General features: G+C 39.3%; 2 protein-coding genes and 1 long non-coding RNA gene across 3 annotated transcripts; 2 read left to right on the forward strand and 1 right to left on the reverse strand.

Moving 5' to 3' along the window:
* The first annotated feature begins 492 nt into the window (after positions 1 to 492).
* On the forward strand, positions 493 to 2,604 carry LOC131952081 (xanthine dehydrogenase/oxidase-like). Its single transcript, XM_059314578.1, has 5 exons — positions 493 to 538; positions 1,109 to 1,221; positions 1,477 to 1,655; positions 2,183 to 2,345; positions 2,587 to 2,604. Exons 1-5 carry the CDS (start codon positions 493 to 495, stop codon positions 2,602 to 2,604), a joined length of 519 nt encoding a protein of 172 aa, XP_059170561.1.
* Positions 2,605 to 2,728: 124 nt separating this feature from the next.
* LOC131952082 (uncharacterized) lies at positions 2,729 to 3,943 on the forward strand. Its single transcript, XR_009388498.1, has 3 exons — positions 2,729 to 2,900; positions 3,044 to 3,213; positions 3,829 to 3,943. It is a non-coding gene; the product is annotated as an uncharacterized LOC131952082 (long non-coding RNA).
* Positions 3,944 to 8,184: 4,241 nt separating this feature from the next.
* On the reverse strand, positions 8,185 to 12,440 carry LOC131952076 (serine/threonine-protein phosphatase 6 regulatory ankyrin repeat subunit B-like). Its single transcript, XM_059314572.1, has 3 exons — positions 12,164 to 12,440; positions 8,306 to 9,933; positions 8,185 to 8,274 (listed from the first exon to the last, which is right to left on the reverse strand). Exon 2 carries the CDS (start codon positions 9,880 to 9,882, stop codon positions 8,353 to 8,355), a length of 1,530 nt encoding a protein of 509 aa, XP_059170555.1. The 5' UTR covers positions 9,883 to 9,933; positions 12,164 to 12,440; the 3' UTR covers positions 8,185 to 8,274; positions 8,306 to 8,352.
* Positions 12,441 to 13,814: the final 1,374 nt, after the last annotated feature.

Here is a 13,814-nt window from a genome sequence, read left to right on the forward strand (position 1 = left end):
TGACCTGGATAAGTGTGAATGACCTGGGTAAGTGTGAATGTCCTGGGTAAGTGTGAATGACCTGGATAAGTGTGAATGACCTGGGTAAGTGTGAATGTCCTGGGTAAGTGTGAATGACCTGGATAAGTGTGAATGACTTGGGTAAGTGTGAATGTCCTGGATAAGTGTGAATGACTTGGGTAAGTGTGAATGACCTGGGTAAGTGTGAATGACTTGGGTAAGTGTGAATGACCTGGGTAAGTGTGAATGACCTTGGTGAGTGTGAATGACCTGGGTAAGTGTGAATGACTTGGGTAAGTGTGAATGACTTGGGTAAGTGTGAATGTCCTGGGTAAGTGTGAATGTCCTGGGTAAGTGTGAATGTCCTGGGTAAGTGTGAATGTCCTGGTGAGTGTGAATGACCTAGGTAAGTTTGAATGACCTTGGTAAGTGTGAATGACCTTGGTGAGTGTGAATGACATTGGTAAGTGTGAATGACCTTGGTAAGTGTGAATGACCTTGGTGAGTGTGAATGACCTGGTGATTGTGAATGACCTAGGTAAGTGTGAATGGCCTAGATTACTGTGACTGACCTAGATTACTGTGACCGACCAGAGTAGGTGATCTAGGCTAGTGTGAATGACTTGGGTAAGTGTCAAAGACTTTTGTATTAAGTACATCATCATTATGAAAATAATCAAGTTAAAGATTTCCAACTGAAATGTATTATGCTATTAAATAATTTAACAGTGGTAAAAATTCATGCCCATCTTTAAAAGTTCTCTTAAAATTTTTCAAGAAATTCATTTTATATTAACATAAATTGCTCATAAAAAACTAATTCTGATTAAACCAACTCTACTCTCTCATAATACACAATGGCTCACTAGTACTTTGCTGTACTATCTAGAATTGGCACAAACTTTTCCTTTGCGTTTTCTAATGCCAGTTTATTTAGATTTTAATTTAAGAAATTTTATCAGAAAACTTAAAATTTCTTAAACCTAAACATGATGAATTGCTTTGGTATGTCATAACTAATTCTTAATTAACATATGTGCTTTATTATTTAGCTTCTACTGCAATAACTGCTGTCTGAGATTAATGAATTTTTATTTGATTGTCACAGAGGGTACCACTAAAGAGATTTTCATGGATCAAAGTTTTTTCACTGGCTACAAGAAAACATGTCTGGAAGAAACTGACACTATAGTTAGCGTCCTCATCCCCTACACAACACAGGTTTGGTTTCTTGTTTTCTCTGACCAATCTTATTTTTTTAAGCATGTAAAACACAAAAAATTTAATAAAATATTATGCATTTATTTTTTTTAAAGCAACATAAAATGGTTAAATCTGCCTGCTAAAAATGTGCTTAGGTTTGATTTAGAATTTTAATACATCAAAAAACATAGCTTTGATTTTCAAATATTTTTCCAGTGTATGTTATTTTTGTAATTTTATAACATCCTTTCCACCTCTGCTCCGTTATAAAAGGCTCAACACATGTATGGCTATAAACAAGCCAATAGAAAGGAAGATGACATCTCTATAGTAAACGCTGGCATGTGGGTGGAGCTAGCTGACAACAAAATTCAGGAGATCCGCCTGGCTTTTGGTGGCATGCACTCTACAACACTGTTTGCCATAGACACAATGACTCACTTAAAAGGGAGGTAATAATCACTACATTTCAAGAATTCAATTTTTAGTGACTGAAATGGGAGCAAGTATTTTTTAGTCTAGTGTATTAAACTATTACCAAGGAGTAAAAGACTTGCATTGTTGTAGTGTTAAAATGTTATCTCATGTGAACAGTTGATAACTGTGATTCAGATTTGAACAAAACAATTAGGCCTTCATATTAATTTTATAGATTTTTTTGTATAATCTTCATGGTGCCATTTTAATTTACAGTCCAATAAAGGTTTCTAATGTTATTGGTGGAAATTTAAACTTAATGTTATAAGTTATTTTCTTATTTTTTAAGTGAATTTTTTAAAATGCTGTCTTATGTGTAATGTTTTAGAGCATGGGATGAATCAATAGTTATTGGTTAATTTTCTTATTTTTTAGTTAAAACTTTTAAACTGCTGTCTTAAGTGTAATGTTTTAGAGCATGGGATGAAGCAATTGTTATTGGTTAATTTTCTTACATTTTAGTGAAAATTTTTAAACTGCTGTCTCATGTGTAATGTTTTAGAGCATGGGATGAATCAATTCTGGAAACAGCCAAAGAGAAATTACCAGGGGATCTCAAACTTTCACCAGGAGCACCTGGAGGCATGGTGGCCTACAGGAGAACTCTGACCATCAGTTTCTTCCAGAAGTTTTACCTGGCAGTGACCGATGCATTACTACAACAGGTGAGCACTCATTGGAGAAATAATTTTTTTAATTTCATTTTTACTTAGTTCATTTGATTCTGTATGATTTTTTATTTTGTAACTACATAGTAAATAGGTAATATCATTTAATGATCTACATCATAAAGTGATACAATACAGGTTTAATTGCAGTGATTTTGGTTTGAATGTGGTTTGTGTGGTTAATGTGACTTTTGGGTTGATTTATCAGAATATGTAAAACAGACTAATTATTCATCAGATAGATAAAACAAAATAATTTAAGACCTCTGAATTGATAGTGAGACTTGCCAATGATTTGTTCGTTTAAATTTAGCTAAATAAGAGGAGGCCTATACAAATCAGGGTGGTTGTACTTACTTTTTTTATTTTTTTCGCAGAACCCGCAAAAACCAGTAAGGGAGATAATTAGTCATGGCAGCCAAGTTGTGTATGGGTTGCCGTTTACAGAACAGAGACACACTGGCCAAGTAGGACAACCCTTAGTTCATGTGTCAGCCAAAAAGCAAACAACAGGGGAGGCTATTTACGTTGACGATTTACCAGCCGTTGAAGGTTTACATATTTTATGGTCAAAGGGAAATAACCCATGTTTAATTTTCTTGAAAACATTAAGTAAGAGTTGCTGGTGCTGTTGAAGTGTGTAGTAACATTTGAAGAATGTAATTAAAGCTCTTTTCATAACATAATCTTTCCAGGCCAGTTGTACGCTGGGTTTGTGACTAGTACATCCGCTCACGCTAACGTCACCAATGTGGATGTGATTTCTGCACTAGCTACCCCTGGGGTGGTGGGCTACGTCTGCTACAAAGATGTACCTGGGAGCAATAACTGTGTCCTGGTTGATCCAGTCTTTGCACCTGACAAGGTAGAAATGTGCTCCCTATTAGCTGCAGAGCTAACAACTTTCAATTATAGGTTTACAGATTTATTGGTTTCTATGTCAGACTACTAACCTGAGAGTCTCGTGTTCGAATCAGTGGAACGTCCCTGAGTCCACCCAGCTCTGATGGGTACCTCACTTACGTTAGGGAAACAAAGGCAGCTGGGCATAGTGCTGACCAAACTATCCCCTCATATGCCGATGTCAATGAATCAGATGCACTCTACTTCATCTGCCCCATGTGTCTTGGGCAAAAACGGGAGAGGAGAGAAGAGAAGATGACGGATAATATCAAAAGATTTTTTTTAATTCTGATGATTCACACAGTTAAAACATTCATGATAATGAACCTGAACCTGTTTGTTATGTCTTTTAAAAACTTATATTAGGTAAGTGGAAGGGGTGGGTGAAGGGGGGGGGGGATACAATAAAGTAGATAACATGAATGCCAGAAATAAAACGGTTCAGTTGCAAAGCTGGATATTTTGGATATATGTTAATTAGAGCATAAGAAATTGCTGTTGCACCATATACATGTAATATACCTCTTCTAAGGATCAATTAAAATTATAATCTGATGAATTTATTTAACGACTGCAGGTAGTGCACGAAGGGCAGGTCATCGGGGTGGTTGTGGCAGAGAGTTTGGAGGCGGCCAAAGCTGCTGCCAAGAAGGTCAAGGTCACCTACGAGGTTCTGGCACCAATCATCACCATCAAGGTAATCTTCTCACCTGTGTGCCACTGTTACATTTTTCATAAGGCTTCTCCATAAATGTTTTAACCTAATTTCGACATCCCCGCCCCCATCATTATAGTTTGTGAGAAAAAATATCACTGCTCCCCACCTCCCTTCCCCACCCATCAATTAAAATGATGTCAAAGCCCCTATTTTCAATTATGTTTTAAAGCTATTTCTATTATATTATTTAAGCTTTCTCAAGAGTAGATACATTGATTAATTTGTATTACAATTTCCAAAAAAAAAAAAACCTTTCTTGCAAAGTGACACACTTGCTTAACCCCCTTTTTCCTTTCCCCATCGTCACACTTCGTTTCAAAGTTCGATCCCTTCCCCCCTACTAGTATTGTACTAATTTAGAAGGACCTTTCAGTGTGGGGATTGTGGTAGAGATGATAAATATGCTAAACTTGACTAAGTTTGTGGAAGATGACTACATGTGTGTTGTCAAATAGTTGCACACAAATCATTGCTGGTCCATTGTAGAGTTATAGTTGTGTAAAAAAAATTATCCCAACAAAATGTATAACTAATATGCTAAGCCAGCGTGGAACAATGCAGCCAGACAAACATTGAATACCAGTGGCGTAGCGACGGGGGGGGGGGGGCACATACTACCCGGGCGCCGACCCTAGGGGCGCCAAAAAAGCTCATTTTAGCTGCTATTTTGAATTATAAGTATAAAAAATATATGGGGTGGGGGACCAAATGGAAAGTTTGTCCCCGGGCGCCGGGAGGGGTCGCTACGCCTCTGTTGTATAGTTTTATTTGTGAACACATTCATTTGTGGTTGAAACACAAGGTACATAATTTAATATAAATACAGTTTCTAAAAACACATTCTTAGATTACACATATCGCTGCGTAATTACCTGTAAATAAGTATTATTTTCATTAAAAGTTATTTCCATTATTTTGGTGAACGGAAAAAAACGTATACTATTTAATTGACACATTTAAAAAACACTGGCTATTAAGGCTGACTTTAAAACTACACAAAAATTGTGAAACCGGCTAGGACAGGGGTCGGCAACCTGCGGCTCGCGAGCCGCATGCGGCTCTTTTGATATCAAGATGCGGCTCTCCAGCTCCTTGCACAAATACTAATAATCTTAATAAAAAAATAAAAAATTTAAAATAAAAAAATGTTTGTGGCTCTTTAAAACCAGGGAAATTTTGAAAATTTTAACTTTTGGCTCTTCCGCTTCAAAAGGTTGCCGACCCCTGGGCTAGGAGCCTCCTATACTCAACAATCCCACGGATAAAAATAGCAGTCTGCCGCAGGTGACTAGTGATCTAAAAACTACCGTACTAAAACAGTGCTATTGGTGAGGGAGGGGGAATGTGTCTTTTGTTATCCGACCAAGCACATATTTGCCGAGGTTTTGTAAAACATTGGGTTGTTGCCCTTTGCATTCTGAAACTCGATCAAAAACTACCTGTTGTCTTTCACTGGATGTTTCTTTGTTCGAACACACAGCAGAGGTCACCATACAACACTGTAACACAACACACAGCAGAGGTCACCATACAACACTGTAACACAACACACAGCAGAGGTCACCATACAACACTGTAACACAACACACAGCAGAGGTCACCATACAACACTGTAACACAACACACAGCAGAGGTCACCATACAACACAGTAACACACCACACAGTAGAGATCAGCACACAACACACAGCAGAGATCAGCACACAACACACAGCAGAGATCAACACACAATACTGTAACATAACACACAGCAGAGGTCACCATACAACACAGTAACACACCACACAGTAGAGATCAGCACACAACACACAGCAGAGATCAGCACACAACACACAGCAGAGATCAACACACAATACTGTAACATAACACACAGCAGAGGTCACCATACAACACAGTAACACACCACACAGTAGAGATCAGCACACAACACACAGCAGAGATCACCATACAACACTGTAACACACGCTATAACAACACATAGTTGTACACAGTTCTGCAACACAACACACGACTGTAAGACAACACAGTGCTGTAACACAACACTAGCTGTTTTCCTATAATATACCATCACATAAAAACAACCCAACTTTTAAACTAGTGAAAAAAAAATACAATGCATACATATTTTTATTTTTTATTCAATGAAATATAAAACATTAGAAATCAATTAAAAAAAAAACTCAATGCTGTACATGTCGCCATTTGGTAGTCCAGCTATACACAGATAAACACTTTTTTACATCGACAAAATTTTGATACTGCTTTGACCAACTATCACAACCATTTTATATCACAATTCGTACCTGAAATCTTCATACACACATACATATACACACATCATCACACACACTCACTATTTTGTCTTGTTCTCAATGCTTTTGTACTGCTTTTTCTATCCAGCACTTTTCATCTTTCATCGTGGGTGGTTAAACATTTGGGGGGGGGGGGGGGGTAATAGTCACTTGTAGTACAGCCATTAGGGAGCTTAATGTTTCACCAAACTGCTGTTAGCGGCATATCATTAGGGAGCTTAATCCTGAGCTTAACATCGCTAGCGTCTAACATGTGGTAGTTAAATGATCTAACTATCCTTGAATTACCCTTGCTACTGGTATATGAAAGTACTACCCTTGATTATAGTAGAATACAATACTACCCTCTAGATTTCAGATAGATCTACTTGTAAAGAGCATCAATCTTCCTCAATAGTCCACAGCAGCCACCTAACCACTCTGATACCAATACACAATACCACTCTCCATACTAGTGAACATCACCACTGTCTCCACTAATACACAAACACACTCGATGCCAGTACATAATACTACCATGTGTACTAGTACACAAAATCCTTGTTACTTTAACACAAAACTCATTCAATACCAGACCTATCAATGATGGTAACCCTAATCTTAGTGTCATGTGTAACCCTCTCCAACATCAACCTAACCATAACACACCTAACCAATAAGTTCTGATATAAATCTCTCATCCCCTACCCAAGTAGGAAACTTCACACAAACAACCAATGAAACCAGGCAGATATTGTGTAGATTAAAAAACTGATCTGGAACCATAGTTTTTCCTTTCTCACATCAATCAAAAATAGTTGTTAAACAGTGCTCACAAAATTAATTTTAACTTTATCATTAATAAAAAAAAATACTTGAACTGAGGTAGATTTTAAAATATTTCACACTTCTTCAACCACATATTTACAACTGCGGTTATTAGAGTTAAATTAATTAAATTTAAGGCTAGTTATATCATTAATAAAAAAAGTACTTGAACTGAGGTAGATTAATTAGACTTCTTCAACCACATTTTAAAACTGCAGTTATTTGAGTTGAAGTAATTAAATTTAAGTCTAAAAACTTGAACCGAGGTAGATTAAACAATATTTTACACTTCTTCAACACATTTTTAAAAATGCAGTTATTAGAGTTAAATTCATTAAATTTAAGCCTAATTAATAAAAAAAAAAGCTTGAACAGAGGTAGATTAAACAATATTTTACACTTCTTCAACCACATTTTTACCACTGCAGTCATAAGAGTTGAATGAAGCAAACTTCAGCTGACTTTAAAGCATTATAAAATTGTATACTAAAAGTCTGTATGTGCACTTAGCTTAAGTAATAAAAGTACTTTGTAAATCTTCAAAACAAAAAAAATAATACAATCCAGCTCTATAAAAATCTACACATTGAAACACTTTTGGTATCAACATTCGTTATTTATACTATGATAGTTATAGTTGTTTCACATAGAGAATCATCACAGTTATTCTTGTTATTTTTTTAAAGTCCCAATTACCACAATCCGTTACCGCAGGTTAATTACTACAGTACATTTTACCAACATCTTGTTGTATTTAGTCCTTATGATTAAGTATCTTGTATTTAGTCCTTATGGTGAAGCATCTTGTATTTAGTCCTAAAGGTGAAGCATCTTGTTGTCCTAAAGTCCTTATGGTGAAGCATCTTGTTGTACTTAGTCCTGTTAACATTGTCCTAAAGCCCTAATGGTGCAGCATCTTGTTGTACTTAGTCCTGTTAACATTGTCCTACCACTTAAGTCCTAAAGGTGAAGCATGTTGTTGTACTTAGTCCTGCTAACATTGTCCTAGTAAATTCCTAATGGTGCAGCATCTTGTTGTACTTAGTCCTGTTAACATTGTCCTAAAGTCCTAATGGTGCAACATCTTGTTGTACTTAGTCCTGTTAACATTGTCCTAAAGTCCTAATGGTGCAACATCTTGTTGTACTTAGTCCTGTTAACATTGTCCTACCACTTAAGTCCTAAAGGTGAAGCATGTTGTTCTACTTAGTCCTAAAGGTGAAGCATCTTGTTCTACTTAGTCCTGCTAACATTGTCCTAAAGTCCTAATGGTGAAGCATCTTGTTGCACTCAGAAATTGTCAGATTTAAAGCACACATATCTGGGTTTGGCGGTTGGCCCAACCACACACAGGCCAACCCACGCAGCAGACGCCTCTGGAATACAGCAGGCAGCCCAGTGTCTCTGACCCTGCGTGTTCGGGTCACGTGGTCATACCCCACGGCCCGGGATATGGCCAGCAGACACCAGCTCTCCAGCGTCCAGGGCTGGGAGAAAGAACTTTCCAGAAGACGCAAGGATTCGTCTTTGCCGTTGGCTTTAAGAAATTGTTTCAGTTTCTGGTCGTTAGGGAGACACTGAACGTCGTAGTCCGTGAGGAAATCGATGTCAATGAAATACCTGGCAATGTCCAGCCTTTTTGTCAGGAGAGCTACCGACAGGGGGGATAACTGCTGGATGTGTGGCGGGAGGGAGCGGATGTTGAAGGTGGAGACACAGACTAGGTGGGGCAGGCCCCCGTGGGACAGGAGCTCGTGGACGACATGGAGGAGCCCGACACTGGTGGCCTGGTGAAGCTCAAACCCGATGTGAACCCCGGAGCTGAGCAACAGATGGAGGCAGGGGCTGAAAGACATGACGGAATGGCAAACAGCGAACCATAACGCTGTTTTATTGTGGACGTTGATTTGGTTCAGGTTGGCGCCGGATTCGATGAGGAATTTCATGATCTCGACTAGATCGAATCTCGCGGCGTAGATGAGAGCGGTGTTGCCGTGGGAATCCACAGCGTTGACTTCCGCTCCGGCTTTGACTAGATCTTTACAGATGCCTAACGAGCTTTTGGAGACGGCTTGGATAAGGGCCGTCTCAAGCATATTGTTTCTGTGGTTGACGTCAGCGCCGTGACGTAGTAAGTAGTTGACGGTGGATGCGCGCTTATACTGCGCGGCACACAACAGCGCGGTGTCGCCAAACGAATTCTCCACGTCGATTTTCGCACCGTTGCTGAGCAGAAATTTAGCAATATGGGTGTGGCCGTGTCTTGACGCGCATATTATCGGCGCATCCCCGTCCCGACCTGGGAGTGACACTGACGCCCCCGCTTCTAGTAAGTACTTTGCGATTTTTAAGTAGCCTTTACAGCAGGCTAGAATCAGCGGGCTGTCGTTGCAGTTGTTCTTACAAGACACACACGCTCCGGCGTTGATAAGCCGCTGCACCATACCCTCGTTGGTACTGGTCACCGCAAACATCAAGGCCGTGTTGCCTTCTTTGTTTCTATAATCCACGTCACATCCGGCCTGTAGTAAATAATCCACTACGTTTCCTTTATCCGCGGTCACAGCCGCGATTAAAGGCGTGTGACCCTCATCGTCCTCTTGATCCACCAACTGACCTTCGTCCAGCAACTTTTTCACCTGGTCCAGTGACCCTAATTCAGCGTGGAGGATTAGTGGATTAACGATGTCCACCCCCACGTGCTCGTAATCCGCTTTGATCGTCTGGTGCTCGTCTGCTTTCACGAGGTCCGACTCCGCAGCCTGGAGCTGCGTCACGCCAATGAAGCCCTCCATCTGTGGACGTTAGTGACACCCTGACGTCACAAGGTCAGGCATACGCCAATGCTGAAACAAAGGAAAAACAATTATATTAACATTGCTTTAATAAGTTGTGAGTTACTCAATAATGTGGAAATGCCTGTAGGCCTACACTTTAAGAAAAAAAAAGATGTAAGAAAACAATTCTGGAATAATTTGCCATCTTATCAAGTAACTTGATGGATTATACTAGAATGAAGATACTTTTACTGTGTACATGCGTGTGTATAGACCTAATTCACCCCCCCCCCCCCCCGACCACACATACATCGCCCTATGGTGAGAATTTATTCGCTAGGTGGTGATCATTTATTCGAATCTTCTTTCTTCCTTTCATCGACTTTAAAACTGCTTATAATATGTATGCGTATCTTTTATTTCACCAGTATGTAATTCCTTAATAATCATTACAATATCAAACTTAACCTAACTTACTTCTAAGCCACTATTACAATTTATATAGGATATTTAGGGGTCATCCATAAATGACGTCACGCTTTTTGGGCGAGTTTTACCTCCCCCCTCCCCTCCGTCACAAAAGGCCAGACCCCCCCCCCACCTAAAAATGACGTTACCCTAAAATGACGTCACATCTCAGCCCACAACCCCCCCCCCCTCAAAATTGCAGTTGAATTTTTCTTAAAACATCGACATCTTTCCAAAATCTTGTCTGAACTCTGTCAACATAGAGTATTTTAATCAATTCCTATTACAATTTACTAAAACGGTTTTCTGAAATTAAGGCTAAAATACGTTTTTCTAAAATTGTTTTTTAATGCAAAAGTGTGACGTCACACTATTCTGAACTCCCCTCCCCCTCATCACACACCGTCATATAACTACGGACCCCCCTCCCTCCCCTTCGAATGTGACGTCATTTATGGAACCCCCTTATTACACTATTTGCATTAGTAGATGTAGCTAATACTGAATAGGCTAAACAAAAATTTCAATTTTAATTAGATGATTATTATAGATATTTTAGTCACTGTGCCTACGTCTACCTGTTTTGAGTATACAATAAATGTAAATAGGACATTTTAATATTATATTGTTTAGAAAATACATATTGAAAAAAAAATGTTTTCTTCGTTATTATATCGGTTGCTAGGACGAGATCAAAGAAAACCACCCGACCTTTGTACTACTTCCTTGCACGCGGAAGACAAAAAAATCAATGCTGCGTAATGCGTACCGTAGGCCTAACCTAGTTACACATTTTTGTTTTCGTTCTAACATCTGTCAGCAACTACCTACACCAGCCTTGCAGTGTGTAAGTAGGTCAGGTTGGTTGTTTTGGTGTGAGAAACATATCAGTACATCATCGTTATAGGCTACTTGTTTTTCGTGCACGCTGCGCAGTCACCATTTCAAGATAAGGAATCAGCTGATTCGCTGGGGTCATGTCTATTTATAGCTACTGATGGTCGCCCTCGAGTGTTTACACGGGCGGGGTAATCGTTTGCCATTTTTTAAATTAGGAAGGGGGAATTTTGCAAAAACTATTTATTTCAATTTTTCGATAAGCGAAAAGTAAACGAAGCAACCTAGAAGATTAGACATTGATTTTTGTGCATTAGTGTAAGCTGGTGAGAAATGGGTGGATGAACTACTTACACCGGATGGCAATCGAAACAAACCTAGCCAACATTATCCGAGAGCTCCGATTGGTTGAAATAATGAAAACATTGCCTCGAATCAGCCGATAGTGTGACGGTGGGGGAGTTCCTTGAGCACAAAGAATAATAGAATTAACTAGGTCATGGACTTAGATTTAAAGGTTTCCCTAGGATCGATATTCTGTATCATACAATGTGGTAGAGAATAATCGGCACACATAATACTATAATAATAATATAAGTAAGTGTTTGAGGTACATACACTTAAAGAGCATGCGGATAATTAAATATAATATTTTGTAATTTCGTTCAAAATATTTGCAAGAATAGTTTTTAGAATAGGCCTACTAACTTCAACTTGGACTAAAAGTATTCTATTTAGCCTATTAAATTTTTATTTTAACTTCAGCGAATAGAATTGATTAGACTTAACATCTACACATAGATCCACAGTGACCATTTTACAAATAATGTGAATGTAGTTGTAATTAACAGAAAGCGCCATATAGTAGTTTACAGTAAAAATTTATTAAGACATAGATTCAGATCTATAAATATAAAGTAAATAAGAGTAGGAAATCTATAGGATCAAAAATTAAACGAAAGAATTTCTAACAGTTTAATTTTTTAATTCTTACCTGATTCTAGAAATATTGCAATAGCCCAACTATTTGCATAGGCCTAATAAATTAAAATAAACGACGAATTCCTTAATTAATACTTTCTATCGCCGGCGTTACAATGAACTATGAAGGCACACATTGTTATTGTATCATGTGTAGTGTAATGTAACTGGGTCATCTAAGAATTGTTTGTTTGCGTGTACGGAATAGTGACTTCTTTGTGTTGTACCCCCCCAAGAAAATGCAGCACACTCAGGCATAGTCTGCTTGTTTCACTAGCTTTATACCACAACTGCAGCTCGTGACCCCCCACCCCCATGGCCACAACCCCTCAGACTGTCCACGCCGAAGCGACGTGATCGCACCCACTGTAGTATTCGTCAGCGGAGAAAGAACGGAAGAGAGGAAAAAAAAACTGTGTCATTGACCTCGTTTTTATTCCCGGCTAGTTCCACGCGCACACGGGGCGCGCACTACCTTAGCACGTGATCAGTGCTGTTTCTAGCATGAGTAAGATCAATTAACGGTCCTATGGTTGGCCGTGAAGGAATATGGGAAGCTGTACTATTAAATACGTAAATATTGGAGTTAAGGTTCGGAGTTCAATGCAATAAAAAGTCGATGCAGTTTTTAGAGATATTTGTAAAAATAAAATTAGTGACAATATTTAAATTAATCCGAAGTAAAAATGGAAATATGTTGGTTGAATCTATAATTTTACGCATCTTTTTTTTTAATCTGGGAGGGGGTGGGACATTAGACAGTGAAGCCACTTGAAGTAGGGGCGGGATTATATTGTAAAATTGACCCACAAAAAACAAAAACAAAGCCACGATAAGCAAAAGTAAGTGTCACATGTCACAGCCCCCACCCATCAATTACTGGATGTCACACTACAACTGACCCCCCCCCCCCTCTCCACCACTCACCATCGATGTTTTACAAGGCGTCACCTTACCCCTGACATCGCCTGTCCCAACTCCTTGTTTAAACTAGCATACGACCTGCCACCTCATTGTGTGACATTTTTAATTTAGTGGGGGGGGGGGGGGGGGGGGAGAGGTTATTGTGTGTGTTAGCATGTTGAGAGAGTTGTGGTGGATGTAGGGAGTTGATCAAATGGGGGGGGGGGGGGGGGTCGGTGGGGGGGGGGGGGTTACAGGAATAGGAAAGTGTTAGACGGATGGGATTATTAGACATTAAACACCTTAAGGGCGTATGAGTAAAACAACGATAGTACAGTTGCTGCTTTATAATACGGAAATTACGGCTGTGGGGGTGAGTATGACAGAAATTAGTAGACTAAATGGAAAAACGGGTGGGGGGTGTTTAGTGGGGTGTTAGGGTGAGGTGTTTAGTGAGGTGTTAGGGTGAGGTGTTCAGTGGGGCGTTAGTGGCAGGTGTTTAGTATGGTGCTAGTATGAGGTGTGTTGTACGGTGAGATATCCGTAGCCCACCTCCCCATCCCCGCCCCTCCAAATCATAACAGTGTGACAAAGGTAGATAAGGGATGAAGTAAAAAGTCGAGTCGTTTTTAGAGAGGTACGGGCAGAGGTGTTTAGTGGGGTGTTAGGGTGAGGTGTTTAGTGGGGTGTTAGGGTGAGGTGTTTAGTAGGGTGTTAGGGTAAGGTGTTTAGTGGGGTGAGGTGTTTAGTGGGGTGTTAGG

The sequence above is a fragment of the Physella acuta genome, unplaced genomic scaffold, assembly GCF_028476545.2.
Source record: "Physella acuta isolate Inbredline_101_S28 unplaced genomic scaffold, ASM2847654v3 ptg000850l, whole genome shotgun sequence".
NCBI classification, from domain to species: domain Eukaryota; kingdom Metazoa; phylum Mollusca; class Gastropoda; family Physidae; genus Physella; species Physella acuta.

Excerpts from the sequence above, each read along its gene's own strand:
- LOC131952076 (XM_059314572.1), bottom strand. The coding sequence starts at position 9,882 with ATGGAGGGCTTCATTGGCGTGACGCAGCTCCAGGCTGCGGAGTCGGAC.
- LOC131952081 (XM_059314578.1), top strand. The coding sequence starts at position 493 with ATGACCTTGGTGAGTGTGAATGACCTGGTGATTGTGAATGACCTAG. Across the intron at positions 539-1,108 it reads GGTGATTGTGAATGACCTAG|AGGGTACCACTAAAGAGATT; the intron begins GTAAGTGTGAAT and ends TGATTGTCACAG. Across the intron at positions 1,656-2,182 it reads ATGACTCACTTAAAAGGGAG|AGCATGGGATGAATCAATTC; the intron begins GTAATAATCACT and ends GTAATGTTTTAG.